At 44.4% G+C, this 17,500-nt stretch overlaps 2 protein-coding genes across 2 annotated transcripts in view; both read left to right on the top strand.

The window, feature by feature from the left end:
* nfxl1 (nuclear transcription factor, X-box binding-like 1) overlaps nt 1–11,549 on the top strand; it is a 20,814-nt gene extending 9,265 nt beyond the window's left edge. Inside the window, exons 15-24 of the mRNA XM_083936640.1 lie at nt 1,146–1,423; nt 2,924–3,015; nt 3,422–3,443; nt 3,802–3,924; nt 4,013–4,167; nt 5,526–5,595; nt 9,207–9,311; nt 9,390–9,470; nt 9,869–9,922; nt 10,094–11,549. Of these exons, the coding sequence (XP_083792766.1) occupies nt 1,146–1,423; nt 2,924–3,015; nt 3,422–3,443; nt 3,802–3,924; nt 4,013–4,167; nt 5,526–5,595; nt 9,207–9,311; nt 9,390–9,470; nt 9,869–9,922; nt 10,094–10,291 (1,178 nt within the window). The 3' untranslated portion in view covers nt 10,292–11,549. The remainder of the gene's footprint in view (nt 1–1,145; nt 1,424–2,923; nt 3,016–3,421; nt 3,444–3,801; nt 3,925–4,012; nt 4,168–5,525; nt 5,596–9,206; nt 9,312–9,389; nt 9,471–9,868; nt 9,923–10,093) is intronic.
* A 1,403-nt stretch (nt 11,550–12,952) lies between these two features.
* Nucleotides 12,953–17,500, top strand: part of corin (corin, serine peptidase) — a 21,412-nt gene continuing 16,864 nt past the window's right edge. The window contains 2 exon segments of the mRNA XM_083936677.1: nt 12,953–13,072; nt 16,479–16,593. Of these exon segments, the coding sequence (XP_083792803.1) occupies nt 13,019–13,072; nt 16,479–16,593 (169 nt within the window). The 5' untranslated portion in view covers nt 12,953–13,018.

Genomic DNA, 17,500 nt, shown 5'->3' with positions numbered 1-17,500 from the left:
AGAAGCATTCTCCGAGGCCCAGGTAGTGTGAGTACAAACGGGCCTGGAGGGGGGGACAAGGACCCTAAAGCACGGGGCACGGGACGCACAGTGGGAGGGTCTCTAACCTGTGACGGAGGCACAGTGGGAGGGCGCCCTGAGTCCTGAAAGGTCCTGGAACATGATCTCTTAAAAAGAGTGGGAATTTGTTGATTTGAGGGTTAATCTTGGCGACGACAACAACTGACTTCCTGTTGTTGTTGTTGTTGTTGAAACACCTGCATGCACCCGCTCTCTTCACCTCACTCTTTGACCTCATACACACACACACACACACACACACACACACACACACACACACACACACACACACACACACACACACACACACGTGTCACATCACATCAGGTGTGTTGTGATTTGTTGAGAGACTCACAGCTGGTGGAAGGTCAAAGGTCAAACTCCTGACTCATAACACCTCCTGAACAGTGTGTGTGTGTGTGTGTGTGTGTGTGTCTGTCTGTCTGTGTGTGTGTCTGTGTGTGTGTGTGTGTGTGGACATTAGTTCCAGCTGATAGCACTGAACAACACACAGAGTTGAATGTGTGTGTTTGGGAAAACGTTGACCTCTGCTTCCTGTCGAACATCATTAATGCCCTTTATTAAAGTGTGTGTGTGTGTGTGTGTGTGTGTGCAGAATAACAGACGGCTTCCTGCGTCTATTGTTTCCTGATTGGCCGATAAAAAAAGTATAATTATGTGTCCGTCTGCCTCCTGATTGGCCGAATAGATAAAGTGAATGTATCTGTGCGTCTGCGTGCTGATTGGCTGCTCTGACCTTTAAGTGGGGGGAACGGAGAGAAGGTCGCACCGGGCGCCAACGCGTCAACACACCGATAACAGCTGACACACACACACACACACACACACTCACTCTGTCTGCTGGTAAACACTTGTGTGATGTCGACGTGTCACTGACAGGAAACAGGCTCGAGGCGTTTGACACGATGACCATATTTGGACGTCAGCGAACAGGAAACACAAACAAAAACATGTTTGTTTTGTCTGTGAATGTGTTAAAATTCACGCGTAGGTTCTTGAATAAGAGCTAAAATGGTGCGTCCTGTAGAAACACGATCTCTAACCCGCCCGCTCGCCCCCCCCAGGCAGCTGCTACCCGTGCCCAGAGTCCGTGGAGGTCCGCTGCACGTGTGGCTCCACCGCCTCGTCCGTCCCGTGTGGGCGAGAGCGCAGCACCAGGCCGCCGCGCTGCAAAGAGCCGTGCAGGTGTCCTCCATCCTGCCACCACCCGACCAGAGAGGCCCACCGCTGCCACCCGGGGCCCTGCCCCCCCTGCAGACAGCCCTGCCTGCTGCCGCTGCCCCGCTGCAGACACGCCTGCCCGCAGCCCTGCCACGACCGCGTGCTCGTCAAGTCCCAGCAGGTAAGAAGAGCCAGGTTAGCTTAGCATAAAGCGAGGTTAGCTTAGCATAAAGGCTCGTTACGGATACGGATCAAACGTTGCAGTACCACCTGAAATCTCCTCGTCACTCACATACAAAAGTTTGTCAAAACCAAGTCAAGATCAAGATCTGGCAAAGATCAAGACCAAGCTAACCAGAGCAGGGAGGAGCTAACCAGCGCAGGGAGGAGCTAACCAGAGCAGGGAGGAGCTAACCAGAGCAGGGAGGAGCTAACCAGAGCAGGGAGGAGCTGACCAGAGCAGGGAGGAGCTAACCAGAGCAGGAAGGAGCTAACCAGAGCAGGAAGGAGCTAACGAGAGCAGGGAGGAGCTAACCAGAGCAGGAAGGAGCTAACGAGAGCAGGGAGGAGCTAACCAGAGCAGGGAGGAGCTGACCAGAGCAGGGAGGAGCTAACCAGAGCAGGAAGGAGCTAACGAGAGCAGGGAGGAGCTAACCAGAGCAGGGAGGAGCTAACGAGAGCAGGGAGGAGCTAACCAGAGCAGGAAGGAGCTAACCAGAGCAGGAAGGAGCTAACCAGAGCAGGAAGGAGCTAACCAGAGCAGGGAGGAGCTAACCAGAGCAGGGAGGAGCTAACCAGAGCAGGAAGGAGCTAACCAGAGCAGGAAGGAGCTAACCAGAGCAGGGAGGAGCTAACCAGAGCAGGAAGGAGCTAACCAGAGCAGGGAGGAGCTAACCAGAGCAGGGAGGAGCTAACCAGAGCAGGAAGGAGCTAACCAGAGCAGGAAGGAGCTAACCAGAGCAGGAAGGAGCTAACCAGAGCAGGGAGGAGCTAACCAGAGCAGGAAGGAGCTAACCAGAGCAGGGAGGAGCTAACCAGCGCAGGGAGGAGCTAACCAGCGCAGGGAGGAGCTAACGAGAGCAGGGAGGAGCTAACGAGAGCAGGGAGGAGCTAACCAGAGCAGGGAGGAGCTAACCAGAGCAGGAAGGAGCTAACCAGAGCAGGGAGGAGCTAACCAGAGCAGGAAGGAGCTAACGAGAGCAGGGAGGAGCTAACCAGAGCAGGGAGGAGCTAACCAGAGCAGGAAGGAGCTAACCAGAGCAGGGAGGAGCTAACCAGAGCAGGAAGGAGCTAACCAGAGCAGGGAGGAGCTAACCAGCGCAGGGAGGAGCTAACCAGCGCAGGGAGGAGCTAACGAGAGCAGGGAGGAGCTAACGAGAGCAGGGAGGAGCTAACGAGAGCAGGGAGGAGCTAACCAGAGCAGGGAGGAGCTAACCAGAGCAGGGAGGAGCTAACCAGAGCAGGGAGGAGGCTTCATTCATCTTTGTGACGTTTCCTGTTTCCTATCAAAATAAATGATGTTTGTGGAACCTCTGGATGTTATTTCTGTCAGCACGTTCTCACGTGTGTGTGTGTGTGTGTGTGTGTGTGTGTGTGTGTGTGTGTGTGTGTGTGTGTGTGTGTGTGTGTGTGTGTGTGTGTGTGTGTGTGTGTGTGTGTGTGTGTGTGTGTGTGTGTGTAGGTGCAGTTAGCCGGTCCGTGGGAGCAGCCGTCTGAACCAGCATTCGTGCAGAAAGCTCTGCCCTGTCCACCCTGTCAAGTCCCCATACCAACGTAGGTCACACAGACACACACACACACACACACACACACACACACACACACACTAACACACGTGTTGTGCGTTGGTTGGTTTGTGCCTCTGAGTGGATCCGTGTGTGTGTGCGATTTATAAAATAAACCAAATCAACATCTGAGAACTTGAGTCGCTGCTGCCGAACACACGTGTGAGAAGAATAACACGAGGCTCGCAGTGTGTCGTCTGCTGGAGACACACACACACACACACACACACACACACACATACACACACACACACACACACAGACACACACACACACACACACACGCTGAGGTGCTCTGGTCCTGTCATGGTTCATTACCCCTGAGATTAAAAAACACACTGCGTGCTGTGTCGTGTGTGTGTGAATGTGCTGATTTCTCTGCGTTTGTCTTTCAGGGCCTGTTTCGGGGAACACGAGGTAAGGACCCGTGTGTTCACATGTTTGATTCCCAGTTTATCAGCAGTCCATCAGACGCACGTCAGCGTTCAGATTCATCTCTTCCTCCGCACTGTTTTCTTTCCCTCTGACCTCCTCCTCATTCACTCCCCCCTCTCTCTCTCTATTCATCTGCTTTGTCCTTCTCTGTCTCCCTCTCCTGCATCTCATCCCATTTAGATGCTTGGTATTCAGCACGCACACACACACACACACACACACACACACACACACACACACACACACTCACACACACACACACTCTCTCTCGTTCCCCTTCAGACGAGGTCAGAACACACTGAGACACTTAATAAAGACGTCTGTACTCTGCGTCCGTCAGGTGAGCCCGGTGCCGTGTCATCGTCAGGGACGGTTCTCCTGTAAGCGACCTTGCGGGCGACCTTTGACCTGCGGAAACCACGACTGCAGCCGGGAGTGCCACCTGGTAACCAACGGCAACAAGGTGACGGCCCAGTTATGATGCTGATTAACGGATTGATGCGACGCACAGATCAGATTCATCAGATCTCTCTCTGTCTCTCTCTCGTTAGTGTGAGGCGTGTGACGAGGGCTGCGGTAAGCCCCGCCCCCTCGTCTGCCCTCACCCCTGCGCCCGCCCCTGTCATCCCGGCGACTGCCCCACCTGCCGCCAGATGATCCGCCAACGCTGCCACTGCAAGATCAGCATGCTCTACGTGGAGTGCACGTCAGTACACGCTTTTACTCCTGTCACACGCGAGCCGACATCATTAACCTTTAGCACACGTTTATGCTCCTAGAGGACACTTTAACACACGTTTATGCTCCTAGAGGACACTTTAACACACGTTTATGCTCCTAGAGGACACTTTAACACACGTTTATGCTCCTAGAGGACACTTTAGCACACGTTTATGCTCCTAGAGGACACTTTAGCACACGTTTATGCTCCTAGAGGACACTTTAGCACACGTTTATGCTCCTAGAGGACACTTTAACACACGTTTATGCTCCTAGAGGACACTTTAGCACACGTTTATGCTCCTAGAGGACACTTTAACACACGTTTATGCTCCTAGAGGACACTTTAACACACGTTTATGTTCCTAGAGGACCCTTTAACACACGTTTATGCTCCTAGAGGACACTTTAACACACGTTTATGCTCCTAGAGGACACTTTAACACACGTTTATGCTCCTAGAGGACACTTTAGCACACGTTAATGCTCCTAGAGGACACTTTAACACACGTTTATGCTCCTAGAGGACACTTTAGCACACGTTTATGCTCCTAGAGGACACTTTAGCACACGTTTATGCTCCTAGAGGACACTTTAACACACGTTTATGCTCCTAGAGGACACTTTAGCACACGTTTATGCTCCTAGAGGACACTTTAACACACGTTTATGCTCCTAGAGGACACTTTAACACACGTTTATGCTCCTAGAGGACACTTTAACACACGTTTATGTTCCTAGAGGACCCTTTAACACACGTTTATGCTCCTAGAGGACACTTTAACACACGTTTATGCTCCTAGAGGACACTTTAACACACGTTTATGCTCCTAGAGGACACTTTAGCACACGTTTATGCTCCTAGAGGACACTTTAACACACGTTTATGCTCCTAGAGGACACTTTAGCACACGTTTATGCTCCTAGAGGACACTTTAGAACTCTCCCACCCCGTGCTTGCCAGTGGATTTAACTACATCTCTCAGTAGCTGTTAGCTTTTCATTATGTTAGCTCTTTTATCGATCACGTAAGTTAGCTGTAGCTTAGCTTGCTTCCTTTCTTTGAGAGCTAACGTTAGCTTCAGTGTAGTGAAGCTTCGTATTATCAGTAACTGTCGCTGTTGAACGCTCGGGATGAGCAATTTACCGCAGAGCAACGCCACAAAGGACGCCTCATGTTAGTAGCGTTGGGACTGAGAACGGCACGTTGTAGTAGTAGTTGTTGTTGTTGTTGTTTGTTTACTGGTGTATGTTTGAGTCTCAAAACTAAACACACCGATGTTTGATTCAGAACGTCATGCTGAATATGAGGAGGTGTGTGAGAGTGTGTTTGTGTCTCTGCAGGAAGTTGACATCAGCTGATGAACAGACGAAGGTGGAGCTGGGCTCCTGCAACAACCAGTGTCCCAAAGAGGTGCACACACACACACACACACACACACACACACACACACACACACACACACACACACACACACACACACACAGAACTAACGTCCATCTATTGACACCTCGGGTTGGGCCCCATTGCATCATGGGACTTGTTTATCAGTCTTTGGAAAGTGGAACCACCTGCCCCTTAGAGTGTGAGAGAGAGAGTGTGTGTGTGTGTGTGTGTGTGCGTGTGTGTGTGCGTGTGTGTGTGTGTGTGCGTGTGCGTGTGAGTGTGAGTGTGAGCTCCCTCCAGTTATTGATCAATAATCAATAACTGTCATGGCAACAGTAACACAATACAATACAATCCATTCTTCTCTCCAATAATCAATTTAGCTCTGTGGCGCCAGACGACACACACACACACACACACACGCACGCATACACACACACACACACATACACACACACACACACACACTCACAAACACACTATCTGTGTGTGTGTGTGTGTGTGTTTCACTTTCACCTGGGAATGATTTGGCTTTTTCATTCTGTCACTTACTGGCACTGACACACACACACACACACACAGTCAGATGTTTGTTTGAAGAGGTTGTGTGTGTGTGTGTAGAGTAAGTTAAGCTCCTAAAAGCCTCCACACACACACACACACACACACCCTCAGAATAATAAACACAGGCAGTCGAAGGTTTCCTCAGCGAGCCCCGACTGAGTTCTTCAGACGAGTTCAGCTCAAGAACAAAGATGTTTGTGAGAAAAAGATCAAAGAAGATAAAGATCAAAGATAAAGATCAAAGAAGATAAAGATAAAGATCAAAGAAGATAAAGATCAAAGATAAAGATCAAAGATGATAAAGATCAAAGAAGATAAAGATCAAAGATAAAGATCAAAGATGATAAAGATCAAAGATGATAAAGATCAAAGATAAAGATCAAAGATAAAGATCAAAGAAGATAAAGATCAAAGATAAAGATCAAAGATAAAGATCAAAGATGATAAAGATCAAAGATGATAAAGATCAAAGATAAAGATCGAAGATAAAGATCAAAGAAGATAAAGATCAAAGAAGATAAAGATTAAAGATCAAAGATGATAAAGATCAAAGAAGATAAAGATCAAAGATAAAGATCAAAGAAGATAAAGATCAAAGATAAAGATCAAAGAAGATAAAGATCAAAGATAAAGATCAAAGATAAAGGTCAAAGAAGATAAAGATCAAAGTTAAAGATCAAAGAAGATAAAGATCAAAGAAGATAAAGATAAAGATCAAAGATAAAGATCAAAGAAGATAAAGATCAAAGATAAAGATCAAAGATAAAGATCAAAGATAAAGATCAAAGAAGATAAAGATCAAAGAAGATAAAGATCAAAGATAAAGATCAAAGATAAAGATCAAAGATAAAGATCAAAGATAAAGATCAAAGATAAAGATCAAAGAAGATAAAGATCAAAGTTAAAGATCAAAGAAGATAAAGATCAAAGAAGATAAAGATCAAAGATAAAGATCAAAGAAGATAAAGATCAAAGTTAAAGATCAAAGAAGATAAAGATCAAAGAAGATAAATATCAAAGATAAAGATCAAAGAAGATAAAGATCAAAGATGATAAAGATCAAAGATGAAGATCAAAGAAGATAAAGATCAAAGATAAAGATCAAAGAAGATAAAGATCAAAGATAAAGATCAAAGAAGATAAAGATCAAAGATAAAGATCAAAGAAGATAAAGATCAAAGATAAAGATCAAAGAAGATAAAGATCAAAGATAAAGATCAAAGAAGATAAAGATCAAAGAAGATAAAGATCAAAGATGATAAAGATCAAAGATGATAAAGATCAAAGAAGATAAAGATCAAAGATAAAGATCAAAGAAGATAAAGATCAAAGATAAAGATCAAAGAAGATAAAGATCAAAGATGATAAAGATCAAAGAAGATAAAGATCAAAGAAGATAAAGATCAAAGATAAAGATCAAAGAAAATAAAGATCAAAGAAGATAAAGATCAAAGGAGATAAAGATCAAAGAAGATAAAGATCAAAGATGATAAAGATCAAAGATGAAGATCAAAGAAGATAAAGATCAAAGATAAAGATCAAAGAAGATAAAGATCAAAGAAGATAAAGATCAAAGTTAAAGATCAAAGATGAAGATCAAAGAAGATAAAGATCAAAGATAAAGATCAAAGAAGATAAAGATCAAAGATAAAGATCAAAGATGATAAAGATCAAAGATAAAGATCAAAGAAGATAGAGATCAAAGATAAAGATCAAAGATAAAGATCAAAGAAGATAAAGATCAAAGAAGATAAAGATCAAAGTTAAAGATCAAAGATAAAGATCAAAGAAGATAAAGATCAAAGATGATAAAGATCAAAGATGAAGATCAAAGAAGATAAAGATCAAAGATAAAGATCAAAGAAGATAAAGATCAAAGATAAAGATCAAAGAAGATAAAGATCAAAGATAAAGATCAAAGATGATAAAGATCAAAGATAAAGATCAAAGAAGATAGAGATCAAAGATAAAGATCAAAGATAAAGATCAAAGAAGATAAAGATCAAAGATAAAGATCAAAGATGATAAAGATCAAAGATAAAGATCAAAGAAGATAGAGATCAAAGATAAAGATCAAAGATAAAGAAATCAAAGATAAAGATCAAAGAAGATAAAGATCAAAGAAGATAAAGATCAAAGAAGATAAAGATCAAAGATAAAGATCAAAGACGATAAAGATCAAAGATAAAGAAATCAAAGATAAAGATCAAAGATAAAGATCAAAGATAAAGATCAAAGATAAAGATCAAAGATAAAGATCAAAGAAGATAAAGATCAAAGATAAAGATCAAAGAAGATAAAGATCAAAGATGATAAAGATCAAAGAAGACAAAGATCAAAGAAGATAAAGATCAAAGATCAAAGATAAAGATCAAAGATAAAGATCAAAGAAGATAAAGATCAAAGAAGATAAAGATCAAAGATAAAGATCAAAGAAGATAAAGATCAAAGATAAAGATCAAAGAAGATAAAGATCAAAGAAGATAAAGATCAAAGATAAAGATCAAAGATAAAGATCAAAGAAGATAAAGATCAAAGAAGACAAAGATCAAAGATGAAAAAGATCAAAGATAAAGATCAAAGAAGATAAAGATCAAAGATAAAGATCAAAGAAGATAAAGATCAAAGATAAAGATCAAAGATGATAAAGATCAAAGATAAAGATCAAAGAAGATAAAGATCAAAAATAAAGATCAAAGATGCGTTTTATCGGAATATTGAGCGTTTTATCGGAACGTTGAGCGTTTTATCGGAACATTAAACGTTTTATCGGAACAATAAGCGTTTTATCGGAACATTGAGCGTTTTATCGGAACATTGAGCGTTTTATCGGAACATTGAGCGTTTTATCGGAACATTGAGCGTTTTATCGGAACATTGAACGTTTTATCGGAGTATTTTCTTTTGTTCTGAAAAGTTTCACTGAGTTTGTTTTCACTGAAAGCCGTTGTCATGTTTCCTCTTAAGTCTTCGGTGTTTGATGGAAGTGTGTGTGTGCGTGTGTGTGTGTGTGTGTGTGTGTGTGTGTCTGTGTGTGTGTGTGTGTGTGTGTGTGTGTGTGTGTGTGTGTGCAGCTGAGCTGTGGTCACCGCTGTAAGCAGGTGTGTCATCCAGGTGTGTGTGCAGAGAAATGTCAACAGAAGGTGAAGCTCAGATGTCCCTGCAAGAGGATCAAGAAGGTACACACACACACACACACACACACACATACACAGGCACGTTAGACACACTCATTTATATGACGTGTGTGTGTGCAGGAGTTCCCGTGCTCGCTGTCGGATCAGTGTGTCGTCGAGTGTGTCGACGCCTGCAGAGACCAGCAGATGAAAGTCAGCCAGGTACACACACACACACACACACACACACACACACACACACACACACACACACACAACTTCACAGTTTGAGTGTCACATCTGCATATACACTAACCTGTGTGTGTGTGTGTGTGTGTGTGTGTGTGTGTGTGTGTGTGTGTGTGTGTGTGTGTCTGTGTGTGTGTGTGTGCGTGTGTGCGTGTGTATGTGTGTGTGTGTGTCTCTGTGTGTGTCTCTGTGCGTGTGCGTGTGTGTGTGTGTGCGTGTGTGTGTGTGTGTGCGCGTGCGTGTGTGTGTGTCTCTGTGTGTGTGTGTGTGTGTGTCTCTGTGTGTGTGTGTGTGTGTGTGTGTGTGTGTGTGTGTGTGTGTCTCTGTGTTTGTGTGTGTGTGTGTGTGTGTGTGTGTGTGTGTGTGTTCAGGTGAAGGAGGCGGAGCAAAAAGCAGCTCAGGAGGAGGAGCAGAGGAAGCTTCAGGTGAGTCTGACGCTGTAAACGATCAAACTTTAAAGTTCTTAATAAATAAAAACACCTGAGTTTAAATTAACGAGTTTGTTTTAGGACGTAAATAAATAATTAAATTGTCATAACTGCGTCTCTAAACATAAATAAACATGGCGTCCTGTGTTCCCGTGTTCCCGTGTGCAGGACGAGCTGGAGGCGTTCGAGAAGCGTCAGCAGCGCGGAGGTCGGAGGAGCAAGAAGCGAGGGAGGAGGGAGGAGGTGGACGATGACGGGGGGAGGGCGGCGAGGTGGTGGAGGAGGTGCGCCGCCTTCGTCCTCGTCCCGGTGGGCGGCGCTCTGCTCTCCGCCGCCGCCTACTACCTCCTGACCACCGCGCCCTGAACGGACACGAGAACACACACCTGCTTCATTTCACCGTCTTCTTCTTCTTCTGCTTCTGCTTCTTCTTCTTCTCTTGTTTTTGATTCTGTGGATTCACGTCTAAAGAAGTCGTTTTAATTTAGTTTCTTTGCCGTTGGAAGTTTGTTGACGCACGCTAACGTCGACAAACAACACAAAAAACTTTATTTTGAAGTTTTCCGCAGACTTCCAAACGTTCCTCGGTGTTTAGTTTCTGACCCACAGACGATTATTCTGCAGATCAAAGTCTCGTTTGCTCCGTCAGACGTGAGAAACACGCGTCAGGACGTCGTGCGGCCACAGGTGATGTCATCAGGTCTCGTCCCGAACGACCGACAACGCGAAACAAACAAAAACACTTCACCTTAACGTGGAAACAGACGGCGTTTACGCCCCTGACAACAACTTCACCATCAACTCACCGCCTTTGGTTTAGCGCCGTTAGCTTGAAGATACGAGGCAGACTGCATCAATCACAGTTAATAATGTCGTTAGCAACATTGCTAATGCTACCGCTAGCTAGCTTGTTAATGTTAAAAGGAAGAAACTCTGATCTGAGCTCCGATCAAGATTAAAACACCCGGAGTTTTACTTTGTTAATAATGTTCAGGGCCGATCATGTAGCAGAAACAATGTTTATATATATAAATATAAACATATGTCAGCTAAGCTAATGCTAATTTTTCTTTGTTTTCACAATTGAATATGAATTTTCTTAAATTTCAGTCATTTTATTTTGAATGTTTGTCGACCGCTTTTACAGGAAGTCAGGTTTTTGTGACTTCCTGCTGTAACTAGGCAACACATTTGTATCCCTCTTTGTTTTGTAACGTCCGTTGCCATGGTTACTCCGGTTGTTTACACCGTCTGACATGTACACCACCTGGAAAGTGTGTATAAGTGTGTGTGTGTGTGTGTAAGTTTAGAGCTTTTATTGTGAAAGGTAAGGAAGGAAGTTCTGCTTTTGACGTCGACTCAAAAATGATCATTTGGAGCAAACAAAGTTGTTTTTTCACTTAAAAACAAACAAAACGATGAAAGTCGCGTTTGAATCAGTTAATTAACGACGTTTCTTCTGTGATTTCACAATAAAAGCTGCGGAGACGTTAAAGTTTGTTTGTGTTTTAACGATGTTTCGTTTTGTTGCATCAGAAACTGGAAACTAATGTTTGACTTTGGTCCTGAAACGTTCAAATGTTCTTTTTCTGCTGTTTTTTTTTTTTGGAATATTTGAAAAATAAAAAAATAAAACGTTTTAAACTTTCACCGTTTTTGTTTTTGCAGCAAACGTAAAAGTTTAAATATCATGAATTCTTCGGCTTTTGGGCCGTTGCTGGTTGCCAGGGTTGTCTGTTGTTGGGTGCAGCTACTGTAGGCTGGTTGCCAGGGTTGTCTGTTGTTGGGTGCAGCTACTGTAGGCTGGTTGCCAGGGTTGTCTGTTGTTGGGTGCAGCTACTGTAGGCTGGTTGACAGGGTTGTCTGTTGTTGGGTGCAGCTACTGTAGGCTGTGAGTCACTATAGGCCGAGCATTCACTCCATGGACTGAGAGAAAGGAGAGGAACGCCATTCAAACGCACGCCCACATGGCTACGCTGCTCCTGGATGCTAACATCACTTTCATCTGCACTTAGCTGGAACGGCTAACGCTAACTGTCAGTCAAACTCCTCTAATCCTTGTTTTGATGCTGTGGTTTTCTGGAGGGGACGGGTTCAAACAGGCTCAAACAGACTCCGCTCTCCTGGAGCTACTGGGCCGGGTCTGACCAACCTGGCAACCCCACTGCTGGACTTCTTTTTTGTTGTTGAGACGACGATCTGGAGACTCTAGATGGAGCTGATCTGCTCGTTCTACATGTTCGGTCTTTAAGTGATAATTTGAGGGATTAAGACTCAACGTTTTTCTTGCATTCCTGGTTCTTGGCAGCTTTTTACTTAATTGAATTTAAGTCGGAGCTAACGAGCGGCGAGGACAGTTTAAAATTACTTATTTCTTTGTTCTTTTTTAATTAACTCCGTTGTTGCTGCTTTGTTGTGTGTGTAGGGACTCTTATCATGCTGCTGCAGAGGTTTGCTGTTATTTTCAGCAGCATTAGTGGTTAAAAAAGACCTTTGAATGCCTTCACCGTACTGCCCCGAGCTAACCACTGTTAGCCACGTCCGGCTGTTAGCATCTCTCCTGGATTTCTACCTTAATAGTCGTTACATAAAAAAAACTGTCTTGATGGTTTATTTGATGATTAAATTGCAGAAAAAGACCCTGAGAGGAAAGTTTGAACGGGTCCCCGATGGGAAGGTCCCCTGAGAGACGCTGGTCCCCACAAGGTACAAATACAACCACACGCGACACACACGTTGCAGTAAAGTTGTGTTTCGGTGGATTTCAGATGCACACACGCGCACGAGGCTCATGTCCCAGCATGCACTTGACTGTGAATGGTGTGTAATCCCATGTTAAGACTCCGTCACGTGCAGACAACCTTAGGTGTGTGTGTGAGAGAGAGAGAGTGAGTGTGTGAGAGAGAGTGAGTGTGTGAGAGAGAGAGAGTGTGTGTGTGTGTGTGTGTGTGTGTGTGTGTGAGTGAGGGAGAGAGAGAGAGAGAGCGCGAGGAGGCGGAGCCAGCGTGTCTCGTGCAGGGTTAGTTAGCGGAGCTGCTCGCGGGCAGCAGACAGAGGGATGGTCTCGCGCTCACCGGTGGGCAGCATCAGGTCATGTCCGCGCGGAGGGACACCTGCCCGCGTGTCACCTTCAGCGGAGCAGCGACGGTGAGTGTGCGCGTGCGTGCGTGTGGGTGTGTGTGTCCTCTGTCTGCGCGTGTGTCCTCTGTGTGCGCGCGTGTGTCCTCTGTGCTCGTGCCCGTCTCCTCATCAGTGTCTCTCTTGCACCTTGATGATTAAACACAGTCTTAATTGGTCGTCACGTGCACGCGCACCTGCTGTGAGACGCTCCGGATGTTTTCAGGTCAAATTTAAAGATTTTAAAGATTTAAACTTTGATGTTTTTAAGGTTTTTAAAGTGATTTTTTTAACAAACAGCTGAAGAGTTTAATTTCATCACAGCGGTGAAGTTTGAATGCTTGAATTTGACCGTTAAGTGACAGTAAAGTAAATGTAATTTAACTGATTCTGATTTTAAATCATATTTACATTTATAAACAATCACATCCTGTAAAACGACAACAGCAAAGTTTCACACAGACGCTGAAATCACAGTTAATGAACGTGTTAAATTACAGCATTTTAATGTAATTTAACTGATTTTGACTTTTTAATGTTTTGTTATTTTACAGTTTATTATTATTGTTGTAATTCTGGGATTTTTACTGTAATTTCATGTTGTCTGTGGAAACTTTGTGGCCAAATTGTTGAAAAACGTGTGTTAAAGTGTCCTCTAGGAGACTAAACATGTGTTAAAGTGTCCTCTAGGAGCATAAACGTGTGTTAAAGTGTCCTCTAGGATCATAAACGTGTGCTAAAGTGTCCTCTAGGAGACTAAACATGTGTTAAAGTGTCCTCTAGGAGCATAAACGTGTGTTAAAGTGTCCTCTAGGAGCATAAACGTGTGTTAAAGTGTCCTCTAGGAGCATAAACGTGTGTTAAAGTGTCCTCTAGGAGCATAAACGTGTGCTAAAGTGTCCTAGCATAAACGTGTGTTAAAGTGTCCTCTAGGAGCATAAACGTGTGTTAAAGTGTCCTCTAGGAGCATAAACGTGTGTTAAAGTGTCCTCTAGGAGCATAAACGTGTGTTAAAGTGTCCTCTAGGAGCATAAACGTGTGTTAAAGTGTCCTCTAGGAGCATAAACGTGTGTTAAAGTGTCCTCTAGGAGCATAAACGTGTGTTAAAGTGTCCTCTAGGAGCATAAACGTGTGTTAAAGTGTCCTCTAGGAGCATATTCGTGTGTTAAAGTGTCCTCTAGGAGCATAAACGTGTGTTAAAGTGTCCTCTAGGAGCATAAACGTGTGCTAAAGTGTCCTCTAGGAGCCTAAACGTGTGTTAAAGTGTCCTCTAGGAGCATAAACGTGTGTTAAAGTGTCCTCTAGGAGCATAAACGTGTGTTAAAGTGTCCTTTAGGAGCATAAACGTGTGTTAAAGTGTCCTCTAGGAGCATAAACGTGTGTTAAAGTGTCCTCTAGGAGCATAGACGTGTGTTAAAGTGTCCTCTAGGAGCATAAACGTGTGTTAAAGTGTCCTCTAGGAGCATATTCGTGTGTTAAAGTGTCCTCTAGGAGCATAAACGTGTGTTAAAGTGTCCTCTAGGAGCATAAACGTGTGCTAAAGTGTCCTCTAGGAGCCTAAACGTGTGTTAAAGTGTCCTCTAGGAGCATAAACGTGTGTTAAAGTGTCCTCTAGGAGCATAAACGTGTGTTAAAGTGTCCTCTAGGAGCATAAACGTGTGTTAAAGTGTCCTCTAGGAGCATAAACGTGTGTTAAAGTGTCCTCTAGGAGCATAAACGTGTGTTAAAGTGTCCTCTAGGAGCATAAACGTGTGTTAAAGTGTCCTCTAGGAGCATAAACGTGTGTTAAAGTGTCCTCTAGGAGCATAAACGTGTGTTAAAGTGTTCTCTAGGAGCATAAACGTGTGTTAAAGTGTCCTCTAGGAGCATAAACGTGTGTTAAAGTGTCCTCTAGGAGCATAAACGTGTGTTAAAGTGTCCTCTAGGAGCATAAACGTCAGACTGTTATGTATCAGACCACATGAGACCAGATCACATAAAGTGCGAGCTGTGTTTTCAAAATAAAAGCCGTTAAAGTTCGACTGTAAACAGCTGGGTTTTCAAAATAAAAGCCTCTCAGTGACAGGGTGGTGGATCAGGATTTGGAGCAGGGGGGGGGGGGGGGGCGGCTGAGGTGTCGAGTGTCGGCTCGTCGTCCTTTCACTTTAAAAATAACTTCAGCAACGGAAACTCTGAGAGGACAGAAACACCGGGTCACCCCCCGCCCCCCCGGGCCCCCACAACACCCCCCCAGACCTGCCCCCCCACAGCCCCCCCCAGACCTGCCCCCCCACAGCCCCCCCCAGACCCACCCCTGTTAAAAATAACCTGGAGCGGAGGGGGCGGGGCTTGAAGTGGGCTTAAAGGCTCAGGGTGGCGTTCCCCAAACTGAAGGATCAGGACTGGACTCTGGGATCCGGTCTTTATGTAATCTGGTCTCATGTGGTCTGGTCTCATGTGGTTCTGGTCTCATGTGGTCCTGGTCTCATGTGGTTCTGGTCTCATGTGGTTCTGGTCTCATGTGGTCTGGTCTCATGTGGTTCTGGTCTCATGTGGTCTGGTCTCATGTGGTCTGGTCTCATGTGGTTCTGGTCTCATGTGGTCTGGTCTCATGTGGTTCTGGTCTCATGTGGTCCGGTCTCATGTGGTCTGGTCTCATGTGGTTCTGGTCTCATGTGGTCTGGTCTCATGTGGTTCTGGTCTCATGTGGTTCTGGTCTCATGTGGGCTGGTCTCATGTGGTTCTGGTCTCATGTGGTTCTGGTCTCATGTGGTCCTGGTCTCATGTGGTTCTGGTCTCATGTGGTTCTGGTCTCATGTGGTTCTGGTCTCATGTGGTCCTGGTCTCATGTGGTTCTGGTCTCATGTGGTCTGGTCTCATGTGGTTCTGGTCTCATGTGGTTCTGGTCTCATGTGGTTCTGGTCTCATGTGGTCTGGTCTCATGTGGTTCTGGTCTCATGTGGTTCTGGTCTCATGTGGGCTGGTCTCATGTGGTTCTGGTCTCATGTGGTTCTGGTCTCATGTGGTCCTGGTCTCATGTGGTTCTGGTCTCATGTGGTTCTGGTCTCATGTGGTTCTGGTCTCATGTGGTCCTGGTCTCATGTGGTTCTGGTCTCATGTGGTCTGGTCTCATGTGGTTCTGGTCTCATGTGGTTCTGGTCTCATGTGGTTCTGGTCTCATGTGGTTCTGGTCTCATGTGGTTCTGGTCTCATGTGGTTCCGGTCTCATGTGGTTCTGGTCTCATGTGGTTCTGGTCTCATGTGGTCTGGTCTCATGTGGTCCGGTCTCATGTGGTTCTGGTCTCATGTGGTTCTGGTCTCATGTGGTTCTGGTCTCATGTGGTCCGGTCTCATGTGGTCCGGTCTCATGTGGTCTGGTCTCATGTGGTCCGGTCTCATGTGGTTCTGGTCTCACGTGGTTCTGGTCTCATGTGGTTCTGGTCTCATGTGGTCTCAGGAGGTCGGGATGGGAGCGGAGGCGTGTCCTCATAAACTGGTATCGACCAATCACCTTCGACTTCTCTACATCCTGATCCCATCAGGGCTGCTGCTGCTGGTCCTGGCCCTCACAGGTAAACAACAAACAAACAAACAAACAAACAACACACAGGTAAACAACAAACAACAAACAAACAAACAAACAACACACAGGTAAACAACAAACACACAAACAACACACACACAGGTAAACAACATGTAAACAAACACACAAACAGGTAAACAACAAACAAGTAAGCAAACACAGGTAAATAACAAGTAAACAACAAGCAAACACACACAGGTAAACAACAAGTAAACAACAAGCAAACAACACACAGGTAAACAACAAACAAGTAAACAAACAGGTAAACAACAAGTAAACAACAAACAAACAATCACACACAGGTAAACAAGTCAACAACAAACACACACAGGTAAACAAGTAAACAACAAACAAACAAACAGGTAAACAACAAACAAACAAACAACACACAGGTAAGCAAGTAAACAACAAACAAACAATCACACACAGGTAAACAAGTAAACAAACAAACAAGTAAACAACAAACAAGTTAACAAACACAGGTAAACAACACACAAGTAAACAACAAACAAATAAACAAACAAGTAAACAAACAAGTAAACAAACACACACAGGTAAACAAGTAAACAACAACAAACAAACAAGTAAACACACACAGGTAAACAAGTAAACAAACAAACACACAGGTAAACAACCAACAGGTAAACAACAAACAAGTTAACAACAAACAAGTAAACAAATACTCACAGGTCAACAACAAACAAACACACAGGTAAACAACAAACAAACAGGTAAACAACAAACACACACACAGGCAAACAAACAAGTAAACACACTCACGGGTAAACAACAAGTTAACAACAAACAACCAAACAAAGACACAAGTAAACACACAAACATGAACATTGACAGGAAAGATGAAAGATGATGAGAACAGTGTGGAGGAGGAGAGATGA

The sequence above is a fragment of the Echiichthys vipera genome (genome assembly GCF_963691815.1).
Source record: "Echiichthys vipera genome assembly, chromosome: 22".
Taxonomy (NCBI): Eukaryota; Metazoa; Chordata; class Actinopteri; order Perciformes; family Trachinidae; genus Echiichthys; species Echiichthys vipera.
The sequence above is the reverse complement of the archived record's forward strand: the minus strand, read 5'-3'. Positions and strand labels throughout refer to the sequence as shown.